The following is a 13,934-nucleotide window of genomic DNA, read 5'->3' as shown; positions in this document are numbered from 1 at the left end:
CTCTATTTAAAATACACACACACATATATATACACATACACATATATATATATAATTAAACCTAATTACCTCCCTGCCACAAAAATAATTAATTTTTAAAATAATTTTGAAAAAACTTGAATAGAGTATTCTCTCACAAAAGAGAATACCTGAATGGCCACTGAACGTATGAAAAGTTGATCAACATAATTAGCCATCAAGGGAAGGCATATTTAAACCAAAATGGGATACCACTACACATGTGCCAGACTGGCTCAAATGAAAACCAAAAGCAAAACCAAACCAAACAAAACCCACGAGAATACAACAACTGGCGAGGGCAGAGGCAGAGCAGCTGGAACTCTCAGGCACTGTTGACTGAAGTGCAATTTCATACAAGCTCTTTAGGAAACTGACTAAATCTGAGCATGTACACACTCTATGACCCAGCAATTCTACTTTTAAGTGTATATCCAACATTGTGGGGGCACAAGTGTGTATTACACTTTATCAAACACAAACAAGAATGTTCATAATAATATTATTTAGAAGAGCCAAAAAAATTGCTTACAACCAAAACGGCCATCTAAAGAAGGATGGGCAAATCAACTGTGGTGTGGTCATGCAGTGTAGCAGTGAACCACAATGCTGATGAACCAGCCACCCCAACACCGTGGGTGAATTCACACTCTGAATGATGAGAGAAAGAAGCCAGGCACAGGTGCACGATGTCTGATTCCACTTACATAAAGACGTCAAAACCAGGCAAAATTAATCGGGCTCTAGACTTATGAATTGTGCACTGTTTTGGATGTTAAAAACTTGAAAATTGTATTTTTTCAATTAAAGAGGACCATGTTTAACTTAGACAAATTGCTAATGGTAGAATTTTTATTATATGTAGTATTTATGGGGCAGAGAAATAATCTAGGCCCTCATAATACTCTGAAATCACATTTCCATCCCAGTTCATAGAAACCCTGATTTCTGGTTAACTATTACACAATAATTGTGTTATCTTTTCTCCCCCCACTTAATGGAGGCACTGGGGATTGAACCCAGGACCTTATGCATGCCAAGCACACAATATACCACTGAGCTTTATCTCCCCACCCTGTGTTATCATTTTTTTTTCAGTATATTTTGAGTCCCAGTAATGAGAGAAATTTAAGGAAACAGTGTCACCAAATTAGAAAGCAGGATTCTTTGGCTCTGACTTATTTTCACAGATTTGCAATGATCACATTCACTAGAAAATAGTTCAAATCAAACTTTGTCCAAGTTCTACTTGAAAAAGGTAAAGAGGACACATTTTAGTGGTTTTCTTGGGGAGCAGTCATTTGCCAGTCACCCACATAACCAGGCAGCAAAAACTCACATGTTCAAGTAAAAAGAATTGTAATTTATCAAAAGGATTCCAAATCATGTATAATGAAATTTGAAGTAAAAGTGAAACATTTTCCCCCTAAATTTAAATATGAGATGCATATATTTAAACATCTCAGACAGGAGATTTAAACTTTGCAAAGAAATGTATCTAGACAGTCATCTCAAAAGAGTTGAGGCTTTAACGAATGTAGAGGGAACTTGGGGTACACTCTTCACTGTACTTGATGTTCGCTCAGGCACACGTGAATACTTTACCGTAGCTAAAACCAGCTGTGGCTGGCAAACAGCTGCCCATCAGCCCAACGGGGTAGCGGAGACGGGACATGAGCCCTGGGGAGAAAGAGAAGTCAGCCTTTCAATTCTAGTTACTAAAACAAAAGAAAAACCCAACTATACTAGAAGATAGCAGCGTTCCTTAAATAAATCAGTCAAAGAAGTATTCTACAGTTAGTCTCTTTGCTTTTTCCCACTTGAGAAACACTTTACAAAAAATAATATGCTCATTGAACACAAATTAAAGAATCCAAGAAAATAGAAGGATAAAATAAAGAGTCCCTTATAAAATCTTAGCATCCAGAGATACATTGTTATCATTTTGGTGAACATCTTTGCAAAAATCTCTATATGTTTATTTGAAAGAATAGATGCATACAATACATTTCACAGAAATGTAAATGTTTTGCTATAAGCTTTTTACACTCAACATGTAACTGATATATGTCAATGACTATAAATAGAACTTAAAGTTATTTCCAAGATTTCACTGTTGTAAAATATACTATAAGTTCTTAAATACCCATTTGGATGTGCCTCTCAAATTATTGCCTCAGGACAAATTCCTTAAAATGTATTTTCCTGATCAAAGGATGTCTATAAGGTTTGTACTAATTTCATTTAACGACCAACAATGTTTAAGTGCACCCATTTGCCCACCCTTCTCTTTGAGAGCAGTTTTTTTTAATAGTATGGTAAATGCTTTAAATCTTTTAATCTTTTGATTGGGACAACATGTAGTAGTCTATATAGTCAATTTCAGTTTTGTTCAACAAGCCTTGAGTATTTCTTCAACTAATATTTATTGAAAGCCTGCTTTGTGCCAAGCATTATCTAGATGGCAGGAAACAGCAGTGAGTAAGACAGTGATGGTCCCTACTCTCATGGAGTATATATTCCAGTGGAGAAAGAGAAAATAAAGAAGGACATGCACACACAAGGAAAAGCAGAAGATGATGAGTGTGAGCAAAGTATATAAAATAGAGCTTATTTAGAACAAGTGCTCACAGAAGACCTTTCTGACAAGATGACAGCTATGCTGACATTGATTGACAAGGAGCCATCCGACAAAGATCAGGAGGAAAAGCATTCCAAGCAGGTGGAACCACATGTGCAAAGGCTGGAAGACAGAAACAAGCCTGGCCGGTATAAGAACAGAAAGGAGCATAATTAAGTGCCCATTGTGAGCAAGATGCTCTTCTAGGTTGATCCCAAAGATTCCAGAGGACCAAAGATGAGGAAAAAGAGGACTCTGCCCACCGGGGCTCCACCTCAGTGAGGAAAGACAGGCAGAGAGAGGCAGATCATTTCAATATAAATGGAGTAAGTCCTGTGATGGTGACCACAAGGTGCTCTGGGGCACAAGAACTCAAATAAGGAGTGGTTTGTTCAGATTTACATTTTTGGTAGATCATTCTGGAATCAGTATGAATGATGGATTGAGAGGAAGTCAACATCAGAGAAGACAAGACTGGTTAAGAGGCCACTGCAATTGTCCAGGTGAGCAATTATTAGGGGGGCACCAGTAGGCAGCGAGAGGCAGGGACCTACATGAGACATATTTAAGATATGAAATTAATTGCACTTGATTATTAATCAGAAGTTATCCATTAAGAGGAATGGAAGCATCTATTGTGATTCCCATGTTGCCAGCTCCTGTATGATTACCTGCGACAGACAACAGGAAGGGTAGGTTTAGAAGGAAAGCCATGGTATTTATTAGATGAAGAGTTTCATTTCATCATTGAAGTTCATGACCTTTGGGACTGCAGGGTCTGTGTCTACCAGGCAGAAGAATTATGCAAAGAGATATGTCTAGGGTGAAAAGAGAAGTGATAAGGGATGGATGCCTGAGGAACACCAATGTTTAAGCAAGAGTAGAAGCAGGACCCATTGGTAAGACCCATGAGGAATGATCTGAGTTAGAGAACCAGAAAGGGTGGTGTCAAACATCTAGGGAGCAGGGAAGTTCAAGAGATGTCACTGCCAAAAGTAGCAGAGAGTACCTGCAAGTGTGAGAAGCAGAAAGCATCACTGTATGGGGGTCATTGGTAAAACACAGAGCAATGGAGGCAGAAGCCAGATGGCAGGTGTTTCAAAAACAAATGGAAAGTGAGGAAGTGAAGAGAGTGCATGTGGACACATTTTTCCAAAAGTGTGATTTAAAAGAGCAATGTCTGAAGGAGGAAAGGACCAAGGGAGAGCTTTGTTTTCATTTTTGTACTAAGTTTACAGACTAAAGGGAGAAAGGCAGAAGAAATGGAAGAGATACAGGAGAGAAAGAAAGAGTGGGTGGTGGGCGGTCCCAACAGGAGAGGAGTGGTGGGAATAAGCACAGGCTTGGTGGGGAGGTTGGTGTAGCTCAAGAGGTAGAGCGCGTGCTTAGCATTCATGAGGGTCCTGGGTTCAATCCCCAGTTCCTCCTCCAATAAATAAATAAATTAGTAAACCTTTAAAAAAATAAATAAATAAAGCACAGGCTTGGCCCCTCCACTCCTGGAGGGGAGGAGAGGGTGAGAGGGTGAGTGTGGGGGCAGGAGGATGTGCCTGACATAGGTGACTCCAATTTTCTTTTAATTTAATTTAATTTTTTAAATTGAAGTATAGTTGATGTACAATATCATATAAGTTACAGGTGTACAATACAATGATTCACAATGTTTAATGGTTGTACTCCATTTATAGTTATCATAAAACACTGGCTATTTTCCCGGTGTTGTATAATATATCCTTGTAGCTTATTTTATACGTAATAGTTTGTACCTCTTAGACTTCAGTTTTCTTATTGAAGTAGACAGCGAGGCAATTTGCTGACAGGGCAGTGGATAACACTGTCAAGGGGGTCTTGAGGAGAATGATAAAAGTTTGAACAGAAAACAGGAAAGGATGCTGACCAGTGACTCTGAAGACCTAGCTGAGCCCTTATGGAGCTGGTGTCTGTAACATATGATCCAGATACAGAACATAATGAGAATTTCCTTAAGACCCTAACACTTTCCTCTCACTTCAAAGTTGGTGTTTGCCAAACATTTTTATTCTGTGAATTACTACCAATGGTTTCGTGATAGTCCATCTCTTTAACAGAAAAAAAAAAATCTGTCACTCTGCATGGTCCTCACTTCTGGTAAGGAGATGAGCTGTCATGAGCTAACGCGACCAGAAGTCAAAAAGAAGACAGGGTGGTCATGGGTTTCAATTTATAGCATCTTCTAAACTGGACCCTCCAATGATGTAATTTGCCTCTTTCTAGAGTAGACAACAGGCATTAAACACAGACTCTGGAGGTGGTGGATTCGATGGCTGCATTGGTTTCAAAGATTTCTCCGAGTTAAATCTCAGCGCAAATACTTATTAACTGTGTGACCTTGAGCACAACTCATGCCTCGGTTTCCTCATCTGTGAGACGGAGATATTGACAGCATCCCCCTCACAGGATCTCTCTGAAGATTAGATACGCAAATGTACACAAAAGCACTCAGAGCAGGGGCTGGCCCAAAGTGAGTCTTCAATACACATCTGCTCTTCTGGGTCCATGTCTTTCCTCTGATCATCCCTCTTCCTCTGTGTCTTATCTCTTTTCTGCTCTCTTTTCTCCCTAATAAACAGCGGCCACAGTTGTAAGTTTTCAACCCTGTTTTTCATTTTTCTTATTGCCTGATTGAGCTTATATTTTAAAAAATTACTCGTGTGGTATATTACACATTATAAGAATAATTTATCTATTTCATAATTTAAAAGCCCAAGAGCAATCTATAAAGTAGAAAATAAAAGCTTTCTTATTCCCAGTCTCAGTCTCCAGAGGTAAACATGAACACTTTGTAGTCTGCTATAATCTTACTCGTCTAAATATTACCTACACTTTTAACAGAGGTTTTCTATGCACACCTGTATGTGTCGATGTAAGTATTTATTTTGCTAAAGCAGGACTATAAATGTACTGCTTTACACTTTTTTCTTTACTAAACAACATATAACTAACATCTTTTCATGTCAGCACCTCCTGATCTACGTCAGTATTCTTTTAACCTCACCCCATAACCATCTGTTTCTTAAATTTTCTCTTTGAAGGAGGGGGAAAGAAGAGTGTGAAGACAAGTCAGCGCTGATCTCCTAATTCTACGGGTTTCTATGTCTAACCACAAATGCGTCCTCACCTGCCCTGCTTAGACATGTCTCCACTTCCTCTGTAACCCAACTCCCAGTGAACACCAGGAATACTCATGTGGACCCATCCAACAAGTGGCTAAAAATTTCCTTGGATGTACTCCAGATGTTTAGAACCAGTGCAATGGAAAAGTGGCCGCTTTCCAAAAGGGTGTGTTTTTTTTTTTGTCATTACACTTTTTCACGAGAAAAATTTTTTAAAGTACTGCATGACAAGAAGTCAAAACAATATGAAAATTGCAGTGGGTTCCAAATGCGACAATGCTGAGGTAAAAAGATTCCCCCATGGGCTCAAAGCAGTCCAGTACAGGTTAGAGGAGGGCTGAAGGCCAGAGCTGTGACTGTAAATGCGGTGGAACCTTCTGGAATCCTAAATCTTTTCCATAGATGGTAGGTTTGCAAAAATAGTCATTATAAATATGTAAATAGGTAAATATGCCTCTGGTATACTCAAGTCAAACTGTCACTGTGAAAGGCTCTGTCTTGTATAACTTTTTCTGTTCTCCAAGCAAGAAAGAACAGAGAACAAGAGATTTAAGGGTAATTTGCTATTGCAACTGTGTAAATCAGAGAGCAAATTTATCAGAGCAAAGAGAAAAAAGTATGATTCTTTAGGACATTTGAAATTGTATTATATTTCACTCCATGTAAATTTCAAGGACAAATGCATGATGATTAAATGGCCTTTTGCTTCTCTGTCATCGATCATTTTTTTAACCTGGCAGAAATGTAAAAAGTCAGCTTACCTCTCACCCCCTGACTAGGAAAAGAAAAAAGCAGCAACAAGGAAGAGAATCGCTCAGAAGATAGGTTGTATTTCAAGCTCTTGAACATTTTTGCAGGGTTATTTGCTCCTGTTAAGTCTCTGACCAAAGATGCGTTGTCTGTCTGGGGCCCGGCGCCCCAGCTCTCCCCACCTGAAGTTCCCGACGTACCGGCTGCGTTGTGTTGGTGATACCAGACCAGCTCAGGGACTGATTGAAAGAGGTGCCTTTCAGCCACGTACCACTGCTCAGAGTCATTCCTTTTAATCTGATAATGTTTGATGGTGGCCTCCATGCTTCTACAATCAATAAAACATGAGTTTGTCAACAAGCAAAAGATCACTTGGGAACTAAGTCGGTGCATTAAGTGACAGGACTCCACCTCCAAAACGTGCACCCTAGCAACATTGCACGCTGAAGAGGAGACTGGATTAAACTCAACAGGCACCTCACCATCCCGGGAAAATTTCTCAGCTATCGTGTCGGGGCCTTAGGTTCAAATATAGCTTCAACCAAAGTGGTCTTGGTGGTAAGTCTAGTGTCCAAAAAAGTAGACCTCATAATGGACACTTGTAAGTATTCACTGAATTTTAAAAATCGGTTCAATGAATGAACAAATGCACTGTAAGAGATGCGAGGAGATGTAAGACAAAGAAGGGGGGAACCAGTATAGGGTGTATGGAGGAGCAGGTCTGCTACGGGCAACTGGGGCGTAATCCCTCCAGGAAGTGATGAGAGTTTGGGGAACACACCTCGGAGTCAGCCCACTAAAGTGCAAAGGGGCTGAGGGATTTACCCTCCACTCCTTAAGGATGGAGAGTCACTCCTAGGATGCTAACTCTTAGGTACTTCTAGTCCACCCCTGGGCTCCACAAGCTCCCACAGCCAGAGAACATCCTCAGGCAGGAAGAAACAGGAAGCTTTCTGAGTACAGGAGCACTCTCTGCAGGCAAACCCCAGGTACCGGGGCTACGAGGAAAGCACCCCTGGTGCCGAATACAACTAATCAAAGCTCCTCACGTGATGGTTGAGAAAAGGAGACGAGAGAAAGTGACTTATCCAATGTCACACACAGAGCTTGTTAGGGATACGACTGGAAACGATTATTTGACCCAACTTCCAGGCCAGTAATTTTCTATGTTACACTCTTATTTACATTCTCTATGTGATGGGATCTCCACAACAAACACTGTACCAGGAACAGTTATTTCTAAAGTGACCAAAATCACAATTGCTTACCTCCTAGCCTTTATAAACACAGAAATGGTGTAGGATCCCAAATGTCTTGAATCTCTGACAATAAATGCACCTTCTTTAGACTGCAAAGCAAATTCATTCATTGTACAAGGTTATTCCTTCTTAGGAAGAAAGGTAAACCTACATCTCAATAATGAAAACCAAAGCTATACTAACTTACTATAAAAGGATGATACTGTTTTTACAAGTACACAGAATCTCATCTCAAATCTTTATAGGTTTACATGTAATACCCATAAAATAAAATATAATTGGGACAAGAATTTGTAATGTGTGAGTATTTAAAACATTTTTGCTCCTGATTTTTCTAAGAAGAATTCTGCATCTGACAACCTTGTACCCCACATTTGGTTATTTTTGTTATACTGATAAAGATAATAGATAAAAATAACTGATGAATACGAGAACTCTGAGACAGACTGGCAGGGTTGTTCTTTAGAGGAAAAGACACAACATGGCAAGTGTGGGTGAGAGAGGCAGGGAGAAATACATCTGGAGAGAGGAGGAGTGGGAAAAAAGACCAAAGTTCATGGTATGGATGGAAAGAGAATAAACTTGGGCAAGTCTGGAGAGAAGAGTAAGGAGAGACATTTCACTTGCTCCAGGGGTAGGTAGGGAAAGGCAGAATGAGAAATGGCAAGAGGGAAGACTATCATAATAAGTTTGATGTTAGGTTATCAATTGGACCCCCCTCCATTGACGTGTTCTGGGAAACACCAATAACGCTGTGAATTGTTTTCAAATAAGCTTGAAGGTTGGACTGTTTTGTTCGGTTGGTTTGTTTGACATTGTTAAAAAAAAAAACGTTTCACCTTTATTAAGTGTGCTTACACTCATGAAGAGGAAAATATCTCAGGGGGAGGGTAATAGCTCAGTGGTAGAGCACCTGCTTAGCATACACGAGGTCCTGAGTTCAATCTTCAGTACCTCTATTAAAAAAAAAAAATCTAAAAAAAATCATAGTCATTATATCAATAGACAAAAGGAATACAAAATAAGTGTATCCAACTGAAGAAGTTAAGAATTATAAAGTAAACCCAAGTAAGGTAGAAGAAAAGAATTAATACAGACAAAAGCAGAAAAAAATAAATTATAAAAACAAGAATATAATAAAGCTAATGATTAAATTCAAAATTTGCTTGTCTAGGGAAAATCAATAAAATAGGTAAACTGTTAATTAACCTAATCAATAAATAACGGGGTAAATCTATGAAAAAATAAGTCACAATGATCCAGAAAAAAATTTAAAAACCTCCTTGACTCTGTGCAATAAATGTGAAAACTTGAATAAAATGGGTAATTAGCAGGCAAAACACAAAATTTATCAAAATTGATTCCAGAAGAGCCAAACGTTGAATGGATCTATGGAACTGAAAAATGGATAGTTTTTAAAGAGCTGCAAAATTAAAAAGCACTACAGTTACATATTGTGATGTTACTAAATCTTAAAGAAATCATAGAGAGACTGATTAAATGATCCAGAGCACATGGAAAGAAGAAAAACTTCTAAATTATACAAAATGAGCTTAACATTAATACCAACAACACAGCACAGACAGCCCACAAAAGGGAAAACTACCAACCAGTCTCTCCCGTATCAACGAAAAACTCCTAACTAAATAGTAACCAACAGAACCCAGCAGCATGAAAAAAGAACAATACACTGTGACCAAAAGAGATTATGTACAGGAAAGCAAATGTAATCTAATATTAGGGATTTTATTAATATGATACATCATATTAAAAATCCTAGAAAAAAATCCTATGAGTATCTCCATAGATATTGAAAAAGCATTTGATAAATTTCAACTTCTAATACCAGGGTTTAAAATTCTGGGTAAGATGGGAATATATGTGTACTTCCTGAATACCATAACCATTATTTACTTTAGTCCCAAGTCCAGCGTTATGCTTTATGTGGAAGTAATTCCAACTAAAATCAGGAAAAAAGGAACACCCACTGTGAGCACTGGTACTTAACACTGTTTTGAGATACCAGCCAACGCAATTAAATGAGAGGCAGACATTAGAAACGTGCTAAAAATGTAAAAGAGTGTTGAAATAATCACTGTGTTGCTGATAAGATTATGTACCCGAAACCGAAGAGAATCGACTGAAAAACTACAACAAGAAATTTTGAATTTACCAAAGTTGTCAGCTACAAAATTAATTCACAGAAATCAAGATCTTTCAAATGTAAAAACAAGATATACCTACTTATAATAGGAACAAAAAGATAAAATACCTTAAAATAAACTTAAAAATACATGTGCAAGAGCTAAACGAAGAAAACCTTTAAAACACCCTGAAAAATACAAAAGCATCTGCTTTTTCTTATTAGGTCTTCAGCCCATCTAAGATTTATGTTAGTTTGAGGTAGGGATCTAATTCTAATTTTTTCTATAGGGATAATTAACATATGGGTCCTAAAACAAATTGGTTCCAAGCCCCATTGATTTATAATGCATAAACAATGTTCTCTAAATGAATCTGTAAATTTAATGCAATCAACTGGAATGTTTTTTTTTAAACTACGCAGAGTAATTCTGAAGTTCATATGGAATATATATATGTATATCCAGAATGTTTCTAAAAAAAGAAAACGAAGAAGGGAGGATAGCCACATCAAAGAAAGTGTTAGTATTTAAAACAATATAATGGCAGAACATGAATACACAGGCTGATCAATGAAACCAAGTAGAAAGTCCAGGTATAGGTTGTTTGTGTTTACGATGGAAGTGGCAACTCAAATCAACGCAGAAAAGAACACTTGGTGAGGAAAAAACTTAACTTGGGTCGAAACCTCACCCATTATAATAGGAAAAATTACAAATGGATCAAACATGCATGTGTGAAAAAATAAAACCACTAAAGTAGTCAAAGAACATGGGAAATCTTTTATAAACTTGGAGTAGAGAGGTAATTCTAACCTGATAACAAATCCTAACGTCTTTAAAAAAAATTGCCTTAAAAATTCCAATATATAAAATTCAAATACTATTCATGGCAAAAAAAAAAAGAGAGAATTCATAAACTGGGGAAAATACTGCCACACATCACGAAGAGCTAATTTCCTTAACGTAGCTACATAGGTCCTACAGATTATGAGAAAAAGCATCAAAAATGCCATAAAATTGTTGCAAATGAGATGGACCGCTACAGAAAAGGAAATACGAATGCATAGACTTTAATACAGAAAAAGAGGCTTAACATTCCCAGAATAAGAGAAAAGCAGATTAAATCCACCCTGAGAATGAGGTGTCAGAGAGCAAAGTTCCAAATGTTTCATTAAAACACTTAACTGGAATGACTGTGGGAAAATAAGCACTCTCTTACATGTCTAGTAGATATATAAATTGATACAACCCTTATAGAGGGCGTTTTAATACCTTGAAAATTAGAAATGTACACTGCTTTTGACCCAGAATTTCTACCCTTGGGGATTTACCCTACAAATACTCACGTAAATGGGAAAATGTATGTACCGGTTACCCATGGAAGCACTGTTTTAATAACAAAAGAGTATATGCTACTTAAATTTCTGTAATGAAGGATTGGTTAATTAAACTGTGATACATCCACACTAAGAAATACCATGCAGGTGTAAAATGAGTGAGGATACTTTTTGTGTACTAATGTGGAAAGACTCCCAATATATACCATTAAATGAAAAAGTAAGGTCAGAGAGTACATATATCATGTTACCATTTGTGTAAAAATAACACAAGAAAATGTATAAATAATAAATATCTCTTGTATTGGTAATAAATATCTCTGAAAGGATACCAAATAAACTAATAATAATGGTTCATCTATAGGGAGGGGAATTGATGGGTTGGGGACAATGATGAAAGAAAACTTCAAAAACCTTTTGATTTTTGAGCCATATGAACATACTGGCTACTGAAATATGAAATAAATAAAATTATAAGACTTCTATGAATAATTTATGCAATAAGTTTGAAAATAAATATAAAATAGGCAATTCTTTAAGTAAATATGTTATCTCCAAAAAGTATCTCAAAAAAGAAAAGAAAATTAAATCAGCAGTCAAATAGCTATCTGTTTGAAAACATGGCATGCCAGACTATTTTATGAAAGATATAGCTAATTTTCAAGGAACAAGTAATTTCTGTCTAATATAAACTATGCCAGAAATTGGAAAAAAGAGATTAAAAACCCCACATTCCAACTCATTTTATGATGCTAGTATAGCCTTTATACTAAAACTAGACAAAGGAAACAAAATTAAAAACCAGGCTCACTCTGAACATAACAGAACAAATGCTAAATAAAATATTTGGAAATCCAAACCAGCAATATATACTTTTAATGTCTCAGGATCAAGCAGGATTTAACCCAGACATATTTTTTAAAATAAAATTAGAAAATATGTAAATTACAAAAACTATTTTAAGATATACAGGAAAAATATGTATATTTTAATATATCACATACACACACTCTTCAGAGAGATTAAAGACCTAAATGTGAAAAGCAAATTTTTAAAACATTTAAAGGAAAATAGAAAATCCCTTTATTACTTCAGGAGAGAGAAGAACTTCTTATAGTAAATAAAACAAACAAAAGCAGAGATCATATAGGAAAATATTGAGAAATATAACATTAACTTTTTAAAATTCTGTAAAAAAAAAAGTTTTTTAAAAATCCAGAGACCAAAAAAAATATACTTGTAACATATAACTGATGAAAGATTAATATTCAGAAAATGTCTTTAAAATAGACATTAATCAGTTTGAAAAAGCAAACACACTACAGAAAAATGAGCAAAGGATATTAACAGGTATGTAACAGCAGAGGCAGCACAAGTGGACAAGAGACACGTGAAAAATTACTCCACTGAGCTGTTTACCAAGGAAATGTACATTTGACAAGATAATTTAAAAAAGTGAATTGGAAAAAAAATAAGTGTGGAAACTACCTATTGGCAAGAATGTAGAGAACAAATATTTTCATTCCCTGTAAGAGTATAAATTAGTACAAGTACTCTGAATCATGATTTGAACGTACAGTATCTAGTAATGTTAAATCTGCACATACCCTCCCACCAGACTGTTCCATTTGCGGGGCAGAGCTGAAAGAACCATTTGCCCTTGTGTACAAAATGACATGGGTAAGGAAGTTCTTTGCAGCATTGTTTGTAAAAGTAAGAAATTAGAAACAATTTGAATGTTTATAGTGAAATTGATACATTTTCATACACTCAGATAACAAAATATTACGCAGTAGTTAAAGGAATGTGTTTGATCCATATGTACTCACATGAATTACGTTGAAAATACAATGTTTAACTAAAAAATCAACATACATATGATCTCCCTTATGTCAAATGTTAAAACAGATAAAATAACACATTATTTATGCACATTTATGTGATAAAAATACAAACACTCGGGCAAAATGGGGACACACCCTTCTACTGTGGTTGCCTCTGATGAGTGAGTGAGGACCAAAAAGAAGAGGGAGGGGTGGGCTTCAACTGTATCTGGAATGTTTTACTTGTTAAAGAGTGTTATGGCAAAATATCACGATTGGTAATACCTGGATTGTGGGTATGAAAGGGTTTGCTAAAATTCCCAGATTCTAGTTTTTGTAGGGAGATCAGACCTCGCCGTGCTCTGGCCCCCAGTCAGATGCAGAATCTCTCACGCAAAACCCGCCCCATCCAGTGATTCGGGTCATATTACCCGTGACCAGCTGCTTACTGTGGACCTACTTGTCGACTTCCCTTCTCCAGCTCCGCCTGCGTGTCATAACATCATCATCCATTCTGAACTACTAATATGTAATGTCATCATGCCAAGCAGACACACACTTGCCACCAGGCTCCACTTCCCCACAGCCAGTGAGGCCAGGCCTGACCTCCACCTCCAACCCCTCCACCACCTGAGGCTGGCTCTGTGTCCTTCGTGCACGGCCACTCCCCCAGCTATCAATTGGAACTTCCCGTATCCCGAGCCATTACTGGCACTGAGTTTTTAGTTACAGAACTGATTCTTTCTCGCTCATATTTCTAGATTTCCTCAACATCCGACATCAGGTCATAACGACACACATTCTTCTCACCTACTTTCTAGTTTTGACTGT

At 37.1% G+C, this 13,934-nt stretch overlaps 1 protein-coding gene across 1 annotated transcript in view; it reads right to left on the bottom strand.

The window, feature by feature from the left end:
• TXK (TXK tyrosine kinase) overlaps nucleotides 1-13,934 on the bottom strand; it is a 41,480-nt gene that overhangs the window by 16,281 nt on the left and 11,265 nt on the right. The window contains exons 6-8 of the mRNA XM_006198109.4: nucleotides 7,809-7,888; nucleotides 6,741-6,868; nucleotides 1,624-1,698 (exon numbers count right to left, since the gene is read on the bottom strand). Of these exons, the coding sequence (XP_006198171.1) occupies nucleotides 1,624-1,698; nucleotides 6,741-6,868; nucleotides 7,809-7,888 (283 nt within the window). The remainder of the gene's footprint in view (nucleotides 1-1,623; nucleotides 1,699-6,740; nucleotides 6,869-7,808; nucleotides 7,889-13,934) is intronic.

Source organism: Vicugna pacos, chromosome 2, assembly GCF_048564905.1.
Source record: "Vicugna pacos chromosome 2, VicPac4, whole genome shotgun sequence".
NCBI classification, from domain to species: Eukaryota; Metazoa; Chordata; class Mammalia; order Artiodactyla; family Camelidae; genus Vicugna; species Vicugna pacos.
The sequence above is the reverse complement of the archived record's forward strand: the minus strand, read 5'-3'. Positions and strand labels throughout refer to the sequence as shown.